The sequence below is a fragment of the Salminus brasiliensis genome, chromosome 13 (assembly GCF_030463535.1).
Source record: "Salminus brasiliensis chromosome 13, fSalBra1.hap2, whole genome shotgun sequence".
Classification (NCBI taxonomy): Eukaryota; Metazoa; Chordata; class Actinopteri; order Characiformes; family Bryconidae; genus Salminus; species Salminus brasiliensis.
In genome coordinates this window covers 2,926,560-2,941,089 of record NC_132890.1, presented here as the reverse complement: position 1 = coordinate 2,941,089, position 14,530 = coordinate 2,926,560, and the positions used below count along the sequence as shown (strand labels likewise).

At 44.0% G+C, this 14,530-nt stretch overlaps 1 protein-coding gene across 1 annotated transcript; it reads left to right on the top strand.

The window, feature by feature from the left end:
• Nucleotides 1-258: 258 nt before the first annotated feature.
• On the top strand, nucleotides 259-10,696 carry adm2b (adrenomedullin 2b). The gene is made up of 3 exons (XM_072695327.1): nucleotides 259-310; nucleotides 499-622; nucleotides 9,133-10,696. The coding sequence occupies exons 2-3, from the start codon at nucleotides 540-542 to the stop codon at nucleotides 9,524-9,526; spliced, it is 477 nt and encodes a 158-aa protein (XP_072551428.1). The 5' UTR covers nucleotides 259-310; nucleotides 499-539; the 3' UTR covers nucleotides 9,527-10,696.
• The last annotated feature ends 3,834 nt before the right edge of the window (nucleotides 10,697-14,530 follow it).

Sequence of the window (14,530 nt, the reverse complement as noted above, 5' to 3'; positions counted from 1 at the left end):
GAGAGGGTTAAGGGTCAACACTGACAGCATAGCATGACCTGGGCATCAACCCCCCAACCTTGTGATCAATAACCCAGCACTCTTACCACTAACCACTGCCCCCCCCCTCCTGCGCCCACTGACCATCCACACCACTCCAACCGAAGCAGAACCGAGTCAATCGCTTCTCTGCATCTTTACAGCGCGCGCTCCGCCCTCCCACTATTTAACTGCACGGGAGCGCGCGTCCTGCACACTGGAGTCTGCGCTCGAGCCGAAGGGACGCGTCTGGACAACACCACGAGTGACCGGAGTGCTCTCGGGCAGCAGAGTGAGTGGACACTGGTCTACAGGACAGCAAAGAGAGCGAAGACTCACCTATCAGGACTAACTCTCTCTCTCTCTCTCTCTCTCTCTCTCTCTCTCTCTTTCTCTCCCTCTCTCTCTCTCTCCCTCTCTCTCTCTCTCTCTCTCTCTCTCGCTCTCTCTCTCTCTCTCTCTCTCTCTCCTACACTGCAGCGGGAAGAACAGCCTCTTTCGCGCGTGCTCAGCTCTGTGGGATGAAAGTGCCGCCGTTGTTGTGCGCGTGCTGCACCGCGCTGATGCTGCTGATGGCACGCGGAGCCGCACCACTGCGCAACAGGTGGGTGAGAGAGAGAGAGAGAGAGAGAGAGAGAGAGAGGTTGGAATTACACTGGGAAAGGCAGAGCTATTCATTATTATGCAAAAGTTTGGGTACCCCTGGTCAAATGGGCTGTGTTGTTGTTTTCCTAAGTGTAAACAAGTCCACTTCCTCTACAGAGACACGAGACACACCTCTTAACTGCAATACACACACACACACACACACACACACACACACACACATATATATATATTAATGTTACATGTGTACATAAAATACATACATAATTTAAATATAACAGTATATAAAGTATAATATATATATATATAATGACTACATTTTCTCCTGTTAAATTCACATTTTATTTTTTCCTGTTAAATTAGATGAATTAATTAAATCAGATTAGTTAAATAGAATTGAGTAAAACAGGAATTGCATTTTTTATAGATGATTTGTTTACTTTTGTTTGCCTAAATTTGCATTAAACTGATTATATATATATATATATATATATAGTGGTCATTCTAGTATATCGGTACATTCAGCATCTCTTAGTTAAACTCTTTTCCTAAAAAACAATTGTTATTAAATCCATTTTGAATAATAATACTAATTACATTCATTTTTCTCTATTAATAATGCCTGATTTATATTATAAACAAAAAACAACAACAAAATATAGCTCAACTAAATGACTCCCAGCTACACGTCATTGACTGTCTTTACCTCCTTTACCTTCTTTATTTCATTTTACATTAAATAATTAAGTCTAATTTTCAGTTTTTTGTTTTTACTCTATAAAGTTTTAAACTGAATTGCTTACAGGATCTCTGTATATTCTATATTATTTTAGTAGGTAAATAATATTTTATGTGTGTGCCAATGTTCTGGTCAACTGTGGTATCTCTGATAATAATAAGATTGCATAAAATAATCGAATAAATACAAATCAAAATAAATCATGGGCTCAGTGATGTCACTTTCTCTGGTGGGAAGCATGAGGAAGGCAATATTTTATATCAATATTTTATATAAATGTATATAAATAAATCAACAGTATCTTTATGATATTATATGATGTATTTTAGTAAATATATATTTATATATAATTATATCTTTGTTATAATTTAGTAGCTTGATTAAATCTGTTATGGTGACATTGAGTGAATCTCCTATTCAATGTTTAATAAATAATAATGTGCTGAAAATCCATAAAAGTCTGTTTTAGAAGAGCTGTGTGGATAAAATAATGATAAAAGAGCTAACAAATGAGTCAGATCTATACACACACACACTCACACACACACACACACACACACACACACACACACACACACACACACATACACACTGTCAAGAAACCTCACTCACCTAATTCATCACATGGACGTCTGAGCTTTGATGGATAATAATGTGGCATCTGGCAACTTCTCTCCTGAAAAGACAGCCCTGACCAGACAAGTTCTAAATGAGTGTGTGTGTGTGTGTGTGTGTGTGTGTGTGAACTGATGTGGGAAAAGGTCGCACAGTCAAAGTGAGGTCACTCTCACAAACACTGAGGTGATTTAGGACATTAATGTTCAACAGGGAATTAAATCCTCTTTTTCACTTTCACACAAACACACACACACACACACAAACACACACACACACACACACACACACACACACCTTATGTAAGGTGGATTGTTCCAGTTTCTTCATGTTTAGCCTGTGCCTTGAGCAGGAGCACGATTACCACATCATGTATCCTTAACAGCAGAACGTACATCTCAGTCTCAGCAGAGCTCTGTGTGTGTGTGTGTGTGTGTGTGTGTGTGTGTGTGTGAGGCCTCCTGCTGGGCTGTAATGTGGGAACTGTTCTGAGGCCTTCATTCTGTGATGCAGCCTCCCCTCTCCTCGCTCCTCTCCTCCTCGGCCTCACAATGGCCAGAAGAACATAACAATGACCCGACCGGTCCGTCCCGGGCCAGCACTCCTCTCTCCTCCAAATCAGCCTCCTTCCTCTTAGTGCCCGTATACAAGCATGGCCTCCTCTGTGTGTGTGTGTGTGAGTGGGATAGAGAAATACTGCACCTCACTCGCCGGCCTGTGAACCGGAATGTGAAACTGAGAGACTTCAGCTGGAGCCGCAGCTTATCAGGCTGCCGGCTGCTCGGCTGTGTTGCGTAACTGTGCTCAGTAGATGCTGGTACGTTCAAACACGTCCTGCAGGCCCATTTCATCACAGCAGACCTCATGACGTTTACAGCGGGACGGGTCTTATCTGAACGTGTTGTGGAGCTACAGGACGTGATCAGAGGCTGTTCACCTCTCACACTCCGTTCCTACATCAACTCTGGGACTGTAAACTTCATTTTCCCCCCAATATCTCCAAACTCAGACCAACCCCCCACTGCAACTCTCTTCTAGCTGGCATTAGCTCTTCTTCCATTCACAAACTTCCAGGACGAAGGTCCAGGACTTGACTGGCTTCCTGTAGAACACCACAAAAATATTCTACTCACTTATAAAGCCCTGAAGAGCTCGTAGGATCTTAAAAGATCTGCTCCGTCTGATCTTCTTGCTCCCTACAAACCCTCTCAGACTCTCAGGTCTTCTTGAACCGGGTGACTTGCCATTCCTCCATCCACCCATCCATTCTCTTCCTTCGCTGCTTCAACCGTCTAACTCTCTCTCCATGGGTTTTGCTCTCGCATATAATCTCCTCAAGCCTACCCCACACTACTCCTCCATCAGATCTTGCCCGAGTGTATTATTCGGCCTATTTGTGTGTATCATAGGTGTGTTTCCAGATTGTGTGTGACGTGCCGTATACTGTGTGGGTTCGGGTTCTTGAAAAGCGCTGTATAATGCAGTCTTAATAATAATAATAATAATAATAATAATAATAATCACACTTTGGTGCCCTAGTTTCTGCCAGGGGACGGAGCTAGAAATGAAATGGACAAAAGAAACAATAATACAGGGTAGTGGTGCTCAGCGGTTAGAGCGCCGGACTATTGATGACAGGGTTGTGGGTTCGATTCCCGGGCACTTAGTACTTAGTAACCCTTTTCAGCTTGTAAACGCTATTTATAGCAGCTAAGAGTCTTTCAGTAGTTATTTGGAGGATTTTCGGATTTCCATTCTTCCACCATTTCCACCACCATCGTTTCTGTTAACTGCCATGTCTTAACTACCTTACGAACTGAGGAAACAGCTGCCTGGAAATGGTTATTAGCTGCAGTCAAAAAGTATGTGGACACCACCTTAAGCCAAAGGTGAGGACTGAGAAATCAGGGTTTTGTGAAATACACAATATGTCCAAATATTTATGGACACCCCTTCTAATGAATGCATTCAGCAACAGTATCAATCCCCCCAGCATTAAACCGTGGAGCAGTGGAAGAGCTGTGTTCTCTGGAATGATGGTGATGGTGGAGCTCCATTCAGGACTTTTGGGATGAGATGGGGATGATGAGATGGGACGGTGATCATCATCCAACATCCTGACCTCACTAACGCTCTCATCGCTGAATGCAATCAAATCCTCACAGCAATAATGCTCTAAAATCTAGTAGAAAGTCTTCTTCTCTGGACAGTAGAGACAGTTACTCCAACCAAAGCATGGATTAACTCTTTTAATACCCCTGATTTCAGAAGATACATTGAATAAGCAGGTGTCCACATACTTTTGTCTGTATCGTGTATGAGCAGAAGAGGCAGTGTGTGGTGTGGTGAGTGTAGAGAGGCTGATGTTTAGTAAGAAATAAGCTCTGAAATGAGCTACAGGCCACTCCTGAGCGCTCAGAGCCGCAGTAGAGGCTGTTGTTCAGTGTTCATTAAGTTCACTCGAGGCTGTTTCTGCGGGCGGTGTGTACTGACAGGTGCAATGCGTCACGCATTATTAGTAGTAGTTTGTGTTTAAGAGGAGAGCGTGTTTGTAAAGCACTGGTGACCCTGGTCAGGAAGGCGGCTTTCAGTCCTTCTTGAGCTGGCCTACATTTGATTGGACTCCAGATTGAGTAGGAGCCAAACTTGGGTTCCAGCGTCTGTTCCCCCCCACCACACACACACACAGAGCCAGACCCTCTGCTGTCCCGTGCCTCCAGCGTTGCTCAGAGAGACTCAGTGTTTCACTTAGCTCGGTGCTGCGTGCCATTCGGTCAGGTGTAGCTCTCACGTGTCCCAGCAGAGATATACTTGCTGAGATGGAAGGTGCAGGGCCAGAAAGTAAAAAAATCCGCCCCAGGATTTTGCTCCAACTGCCTGGGCAGCAGAGCAGAGTTGTTGGAACAAAATCCTGGGGTGGATTTTTACTTTCTGGAGCTGAACTTCCCATCTTGACTTGCATTTGTGTAGATAACCGGCTGCATTGTGGACATAACTGTTCCCATGCTTGTCTGGGCGCTACATGTGTTACTGGAGGCTCCCACTAGAGGGCAGATCACTCCATTTTTCCAGCCGGACACAACATTCTCGGATTTGTTTCTATTCATTGATAGCATATTTGTCAAAATGCAGCGACAAGGACACATCATACAGATGCAGGAAAGTGCAGCCGTGCCACTGGCTGCAACACAAACCCCCATGCTTAACAGTTGGAAAGGTCTCCTCTTCATTAAATTCTGCACCTCTTCTGTTCTCCATACAATCCTTATCTTACATTTAAACTTGTTTCTAAAATTGAAAAGTGAGTCTTCTGATGGCTCTTCCATGAGGGTCATACACTACATGGACAAAAGTATTGGGACATTTGCTCATTCATTGTTACTACTAAAAAGAGTTGATCCTGCTTTTGTTGGAGTAACTGTCTCTACCGTCCAGAGAAGAAGGCTTTCTACTAGATTTTGGAGGTACATTGCTGTGCGGATTTTATTGCATTCAGCGACAAGAGCTTAGTTAGTGAGGTCAGGATGTTCTGATGATCACCACCTCACCTCATCATCCCCAACTCAACCCAATTCATCCCGAAAGTATTAGATGGAGCACCAACCACCATCATTCTAGAGAACACAGTTCTCCACAGCTCAATGCTGGGGGGGCTTTATACCCCTCTATAGCCCACGCCTGGCATTATGCAGCATGGTGCCAATAGGTTCAGGTTTAGCTCCAGAGAGTCCTATTCTAGTAGCAGTACTTCTCTACAGGGACTAGACAAGCTGTGTGTGTGTTCATTTGCACATCTGTGTCAGCAATGGGTGCAACTAAGGGGTGTCCACAAACTTTTGGACAAACTTTTGAAATGCTGTGGTTGTCCCATGCCATCGCTCACAGAACCATTTGTAGCACCGAAATGATCTGTAGGGCAGAAGGAACTGATGCTTCCTGACTTTTGGACTGCTGATGTCTCTCTAACCTTCCAAAGCTTGGTTACAGTGGGTTGCTTTGTCCCACCAGACGAGCGGAAAGTCTCTCTGCTTGGATGTAGGTGTTCTGTTCTTCCACAGTTCATCTTAACACCCAGCAAATTGCATCACTTGCACTTTTGCAACCAAGTAAACCATCTAAACCCCTTTTATTCCTAATAGAACACGAATGTTTTGAAGGCTGAATGTGTTTGTGCACTAGTCCAGAATGATCCCGATTATAAACATTCTGTTAGGGATTAGTGGAACCTAGAAGTGCCCTATATACTAAGCAGTGCACACACAAAGTAGCCATAGCATTAAAACCACCTGCCTAATATTGTGCAGGTTCCTCCTTGTGTAGATGCCGCCAAAACAGTTCCGACCTGTCGAGGCTTGGACTCCATAAGACCTCTGAAGGTGTCTTGCTGTGGTATCTGGAGCACCAAGACTCACGTCAGCAGCAGATCCTTTAAGGCCTGTTGTGTTTAAGACCTCAGTAGGACCTGGTTGTTCTTCCTTGGAGCACTTTTGGTAGGTCCTGACCATAGTACATAATATAAATGTTGCTGAAGTTATTGAATACAACTTATAATAATTATAATAATTAGATTCTGAATAATTAGCAGATACTTATTCATATACATGTATTCAGTAATTTGTAGTTACTGAATAACTACTTATTGAATAAATTAGTAGGTATTTATTAAACAGTTAAGAGAGGGATTATATGTACTTATTGAATTATTTGTATTTACTGAACAAATTAGTAGGTATTGAAAAAATACTTTTTATTGAACAATTAGTAGATTGTAAATGAGATTGTGATTCACTAATAGGTGAATAATTAGTAGGTACTTATTAATGAGCATGTATTGAATATTTCATAGTTACTAAATAACTACTTATTGAATGAATTAGTAGGTACAGAATAATTATTAAACAGCTAGAGATGGAATCATATGTCCTTACTGAATAACCTGTGGTTCCTGAATAAGTACTAACTGAATAATTAGTACAAACTGAAAGATTTGCTGTCAGTAGTTTGTAGTATACTGAATAATAAATGTAGTATACTGAATAATTGAGTAGGCAGTGAATAGTAGGTGTTCAAATCTAAGGCTAGGGTTATAGGGTACACACTGTCTGTAATCTGTAAGCAGAGGAAGCAGAGAAAGCAGAGGTCACATCAGTCGTCCTGTCCCTTTAACACAACCCCCGAGTCTCCTGTAAAGTCACTTGCACTCCTGCGCTAATAACCCAGCGGTCAGCGTGGATTTATCAGACTAAAGTGAAACTCATACGTTAATCCCTGTAAAGCTTCTAGGTCTAACACTGCGTATCACATATCGCATAGGTTCTCTTTCAGATTATAGCCCGTCCACGGCTCAGAGGGGGGAGAGGGAGAAAGGGAGGGAGGGAGAGGGAGATCGTGTTGCCATTACAACCTGCCAGCAGATTTCTCAGCTTAACAGTTTACTAAACCGTTCAATTACTAATAATTTATTATAAATATATATGTATTATATATATAACAGTTGACTAAACTGTTCAATTACTATGTTATATATATATATAATATTATCTCTCTCTCTCTCTATATATATATATATATATATATATATTATATATCATATATATAATAATCATATCATATATATATATAATCACGATCAGAAATCAGCTCAGATTTTACCATGTAATGACTGAAGAGAGGAGTCTGTCTCTTACTGAAATTCACTGTGTCACTGTGGCAGTTACACACTCCCCATCCTCGACGTACCAGCCTCTCCATCTACAATAGCAGGAGGAAACACAGCCAGGTATTTAGAGACACAGGAGGCTTTCAGTCTAACTCCTGAAAAGAAAATGAATGAAGCAGCGCTGAGAGAGCAGGAGAGAGAGAGAGAGAGAGAGAGAGAGAGAGACCAGGAAACACTTCTCACCCCACTATCTTTCCCAGACACATTCACACACCTCTAAGAGTAAAATGTAACCTTCGTTCTGTGGGAGACGGGCCAGACACAGCTGCTCTCCTTTACACACAATCAGGAGGGACAAAAAGGAGAGAATGTCCAAGTTCCATTACTCCAGTTCACAGATAACCAAAGAATGGCCTGAAGGAACACTCCCCTACCCTGTCCTACATAATACACTAATATCACTCCTACAGAAAGTGGTGGTGGTTCACCATCACTGTGTTCATCATTAGAACATCTCCAAAGTTCTCCTCATGGAGTCTAGTGTTATTTAGAGTTCTCCTCAGATCAACACCTGGTTTGGGGGTAAATCAGGGCTTAATGATGGTAAATCAGGTGAGCTGCTGCTGCTGCTGCTGCTGCTGATGGAGGTGAACACATCCTCCACGCTGTGCTGGCTGGACTGGGGGGCGTCCAGGAGAACCCTGGAGGAACCGAGCTCTGTTCTTCAGACTAGCTCACCGACAAGATCTCACTACTTTCTTTCTTCAGAATGAGAAGCTCTTGTTTCTCCTTTTTACTGGATTCATGTTCTGCTTTATCTGTTCTGATGAGATCTGGAGCTTCTACAGTAAAACTCTCTCACTGCTGAGAGAGACACTACATGTCCAAATATTTGTGGACGCCCCTTCTAATGAATGCATTCAGCTACTTTAAGCTGCACCTATTGCTGACACAGATGTGCAAATGCACACACACACACACAGCTTGTCTAGTCCCTGTAGAGAAGTGCTGCCAAAAGAATAGGACTCTCTGCAGCAGATAAACATTATGAAGCTATTGGCACCATGCCGCCTAATGCCAGTTGTGAGCTAGAGGGGTGTAAAGCCCCCCAGCATTGAGGAGCTGTGGAGCAGTGGAGGAACTGTGTTCTCTGGAATGATGGTGGTGGTGCTCCATCCAGTACTTTTGGGATGAGTTGGGGAGTTGGGGATGAGGAGATGGGTTGGGGATCATCATCCAACATCCTATCACTAACACTGTCACTAAGTGCAATCAAATCCTCACAGCAATTACTTCAAACAAAAGCAGGAACATTATATATATATATATATATATACCCTTGATTTTGGAGACACAATGAATGAGCAGGTGTCCCAACACTTTTGTCCATGTTGTGTCCCAATAGTTAAAAAAACATGGTTCAAAACATGGTTCAAATGTGACCTTCACTTTTCTCTCTGTCTCTCTTCCCCCCTCTTATTCGACTCTCTCCCAGACTGAATTTTCCCAGAAAGCTCTGGGAGGTGGAGGTAGGAGGCGACATGGCCTTGGAGACGGTTGCCAGGCCCTCAGCTGCAGTGAATGAAGCGGTGCACGAGCGCCGTTCGGTCTGGAGAAGCCTCCTGCACAAAGAGCCCCCACCGAGGCATTCCTGCACACTGCCTACCCACAACTCCAGCAGCCCTGCCGCTCTCAGACGGGGTCGCCGCCATGCCCTCACGGGGACGCGGGGTCACGGTCATGGGCACGGTCAGCTGATGCGAGTGGGCTGCGTTTTAGGCACCTGCCAGGTCCAGAACCTTAGCCATCGCCTTTACCAGCTCATCGGCCAGAGTGGAAGAGAGGAGTCGTCCCCGATCAATCCCAGAAGTCCTCACAGTTACGGATAACACCTAAACGAGAAGCAGATGCGACAACAGGGTTTACTCGGCAACGGCCTCTCAGAACGCAACAGGTTCAGAGCAAGCTTCGGGCCCTACCGGGCCCAAGCTACAGTGACTGGGCCCCAAACTGTGGAATTACTTGTTCTGGTTCTTTTTCGCAGCAGCTTGCTGTTCACTCTTAATAATAAAGGTGCTACACGGTTCCGCAAGTTTGGTCTGGACCAGTATTTGGTCCATCCTATACAGGTGGTCTCAATCCAGATCAAACTGACCCATACTTATACATTTGGACCTGCTGTAGGAAGTTGAGGGACGCGATTGTCTAGTCCCTGTAGAGAAGTACTGCCAAAAGAATAGGACTCACTGGAGCAGATCAACATCATCATAACCCTATATAAAGGGGTATAAAGCCTCCCAGCATTAAGCAGTGGGAGGACTGAAGGAATGATGGTGGTGCTCTTAGGAGGAGTTGGGGATGATGAGGCGGGGTGGTGGTGGTGGTCATCATCCAACATCCTGACCTCACTATCGCTGAATGCAGTCATACAAAGCCTTCTTCCCTGGACAGTAGAGACAGTTACTCCAACATCCAACAACATAATGAATAAGCAGGCGTCCCAATACTTTTGTCCCTATGTAGCACCTTTATTTTTAAGAGTGTATAGAGTGCAGTGTCCCCTTTCCCCGATCTCCACTGTAGTCCTGCACTGTTTAGAAGAAGGTCACTCCCTCACTTCCAGCCTCTTTAATCACACTCGTCCCAGACGACCCCAGTCAGACTGTAAGAGTATAAACACACGATAAACACACACACACACACACACACACAAGGTGAGACATGCTGTCCGAAGCTTATAAACCAAAATCCAACGACGTGCCTGACTGATTTGAGTGCCTACACGAGATTCCTTAATACACACACACACACACACACACACACACACACTCTCCTTTACACACGCAGGCAGCCTCACTGAGTGGAGCCCTGGAGGAATGCCTGCTGTCCTCACATGCACACTAATCACGTAGGTCAAATGTACTTTTCAAACACCTGGAAGCACTTTACGAGAGAAATGCTGTGGTTAACCTCTTCATGACTTGAACAGAAAGCGTGGTATTTAATTGTAAGTTAAAGAAAAGTGTAGAAATGTAAATACTGTAGAAGCGTGGCCTGCACCTGGGCGATGAATGTAGATATTTGCTCCTCTACCGCTGTTTATACATTAACTAGCTGTCCTTTCAATAAAGCTCCTGACATGCTTGTTTTAATGCTGTTGTGTAGTAATACACACAAACACACACACACACACACACACAAACACACACACACACACACACTTAACGTCACAGCGTGCCACATAAACACTCTTAATTGCAGGCAGCATAAACCTGAAGTCAAATCAGACTCATTCATACAGCATGAGAAGAGTGAGTGCATGCGAGAAGGTGTGTGTGTGTGTGTATGTGTGTGTGTGTGTGAGAGAGAGAGATGGAGAGAGAGAGTGGGTGTAAATGTCAGTAGCTTCAAAAGATCATGGTCACCATGACATGCAGAAGTTTTATTACCAATAAACCAATACAGAGGCCACAGATGCCGCACTGAACTGAGGGGGGCTTACTGTTTAGGAAGCGGGCAGCTGGATAGACTGAGGGTCTGGTTAATCCTGCTATTGGGAAAGAACATCTGGATCCCAAACCAGCTTTCCAGCCCAAATTCTTCACATCAAAATATTATAACAAATACCAGCATATCAATGAATATGATTAGTGAGAAGAGACAGTACTGAAACACTGGCACTGCACACACCTACCCCTTCCCCCTGTACGCTACCTTCCCCCCTACCTTCCCCCTGTACGCTACCTTTCCCCCTACCTTCCCCCTGTACGCTACCTTTCCCCCTGTACGCTACCTTCCCCCTGTACGCTACCTTTCCCCCTGTACGCTACCTTCCCCCTGTACGCTACCTTCCCCCTGTACGTTACCTTCGCCCCTGTACGCTACCTTCCCCCTGTACGCTACCTTCCCCCTGTACGTTACCTTCCCCCCTGTACGTTACCTTCGCCCCTGTACACTACCTTCCCCCTGTACGCTACCTTCCCCCTGTACGTTACCTTCCCCCCTGTACGTTACCTTCGCCCCTGTACACTACCTTCCCCCTGTACGCTACCTTCCCCCTGTACGTTACCTTCCCCCCTGTACGCTACCTTCCCCCCTGTACACTACCTTCCCCCCTACCTTCCCCCTGTACGCTACCTTCCCCCCTACCTTCCCCCTGTACGCTACTTTCCCCCCTGTACACAACCTTCCCCCCTGTACGCTACCTTCCTAGCTCTTGTTGGTGTGTTCAAGGCCTCGCATTGTCGCGCGCTCGTGTGTGAAGGTCCAGCTTCTGACAAGAAAATGTCATTTTCAATTACTATTAACCCTAACATTAATCTACACCTAAACCTGCACCTTAATCTACACATTAATCTACACCTAAACCTGCAGCTTAATCTACACATTAATCTACACCTAAACCTGCACCTTAATCTACACATTAATCTACACCTAAACCTGCACCTTAATCTACACATTAATCTACACCTAAACCTGCACCTTAATCTACACATTAATCTACATCTAAACCTGCAGCTTAATCTACACCTAAACCTGCACCTTAATCTACATCTAAACCTGCAGCTTAATCTACACCTAAACCTGCACCTTAATCTACACATTAATCTACACCTAAACCTGCACCTTAATCTACACATTAATCTACACCTAAACCTGCACCTTAATCTACACATTAATCTACACCTAAACCTGCACCTTAATCTACACCTAAACCTAACCTGCAGCTTAATCTACACCTTAATCTACATCTAAACCTGCACCTTAATCTACACCTAAACCTGCACCTTAATCTACACCTAAACCTAACCTGCACCTTAATCTACACATTAATCTACACCTAAACCTGCACCTTAATCTACACACTAATCTACACCTAAACCTAACCTGCACCTTAATCTACACCTAAACCTGCACCTTAATCCACACAATAATCTACACCTTAACCTAACCGAAACCTGCACTTTATGGGATGAGGTGTGGTGGTCATCATCCAAAATCCTGACCTCACCATCCCTTGCTAAATGCAACCAAATCCTCACAGCAATGCTCCTCCTCCAGAATCTAGTAGAAAGCTTGCTTCTCTGGACAGTAGAGACAGTTACTCCAAGAAAAGCAGGAGAAACTCTTTTTAATACGCTTGATTCCAGAAGAAACAATGAATGAGCAAGTGTCCCAATACTTTTGTCCATACTAACCAGCTAAATTTTAATTTTCAAAAATAAAATAAAATAAAATAAAAATACAAAAATAAGTGAAAAACAGTTTATAATTTACTGGCAGGATTTAGATAAAACTGCTGAAAATGTGTTTTAGAAATATAGAAATAAGTTTATTACTAGAAGGGTAGTTTTTCAACAACAGCATCATGACACATGACACAAACACTTTTCGCAATCGCAGGTTTGCAGTGAATGCAGTTAGACTGCCCCCTGGAGTCTGTATTTATACCTTGGTTTACATTAAATATTTACATATAAATATATGCTGTCTGATATCTGAATATCTGAAGGGAAGGTGAGGCTGGCAGGCTACATGAGTTTATATGGTAGTTTTTAACTGTACAAAATGGCAAAGGTTTTTATGGGGTGTCCTCATTTTCTCACAGCTGTGGCCCTCCAGGACCCGAGGCTGACGCCTCTGATTTAGAAGCTGGGCTAGGTGCAGGAATTCAGTACGGCAGGGTGGGTTTGAGTTTTGACCCCTCTCTGTTTGCTCAGCACCTCTAACATAGTGGCACAATTACAGGGCTGTCTCACCCCCCACCCCCCACCCCCATCCCAGCAGCCAATAAAAGACAGGGGGTGTTACACCGACTCAGAGAAGAAAAACAAACACAGGCATGACAATCCCTCCCCCCTTATTACCTCCACACCCATCCCCATCCCCATTACACTGACCCCACTGGCCCCAAGATAGAACCCTTCATTTTTTGTATATATATATATATATACAATGTAGGGTGGTCTCTTAATTTCTTCTGAATATATATATCCGGAAAAAATGAAGAGACCACCCTACATTATCTCTTTTATAGGGTTAAAAGGCAGCAGTCCTTTAGTTATGCAACAGTAAACTCCAATACTGTGGAGATTTACTGTAAATTTACACCCAGAGCTGACCCTTTATACCCTTTACACTGACCCCACTGGCCCCAGGATAGAACCCTGTGGGACTCCGCAAGATATGTTAAACCGAACAGTTTTTAGATGATTCTCAACAGTTTCTACACTAAGATTGATGAGTGTGTGATGAAGGTAGTGTGTAAAGGGTTAACACTTCAATTACTGAAGACTGGGCCTGGAGCTGGAACATGGCTAATCTGGATGAAGGACAAGACAACAGCTCAGCCCACCTGCTCATCACTTAAAACCCAAAGCGGCTTTAACCAGAACAAAACACGCGTGCACACACACACACACACACACACACACACACACACACACACACACACACACACACACACACACACACACACAGCCTAGTAAAGCATTCCTCAGTCAATGAGCATGTCTCTGTTAAAATGTCCCAAAACCCCTGAGTCACTCTAACAGCGCAGTGACCGGCTCCACTGGGGTTAAAATCTTACCCCCAAATTCTGATGAACACAGCAGAAGAGCTGCAGTCGTACCGAAGCCAACAGAACAAACACACACACTCTCACAAGTGCACGTATGCGCACACACACACACACACACATAGCATTTTCTCTGTCAGAGAGTAGAAGTTAAAGTGTGACTACTCTGGTTTCAAACAGAGGAGGCTTCCTGTGTGGCGTGTGTGTGTGTGTGTGTGTGTGTGTGTGTTCTTATATAGGCCGGTCGAGAAGCGAGTTACTGAAACACAGCATCTCCAGTCATCCCATTCAAGAACCTCAGAGAACCCAACTGCAA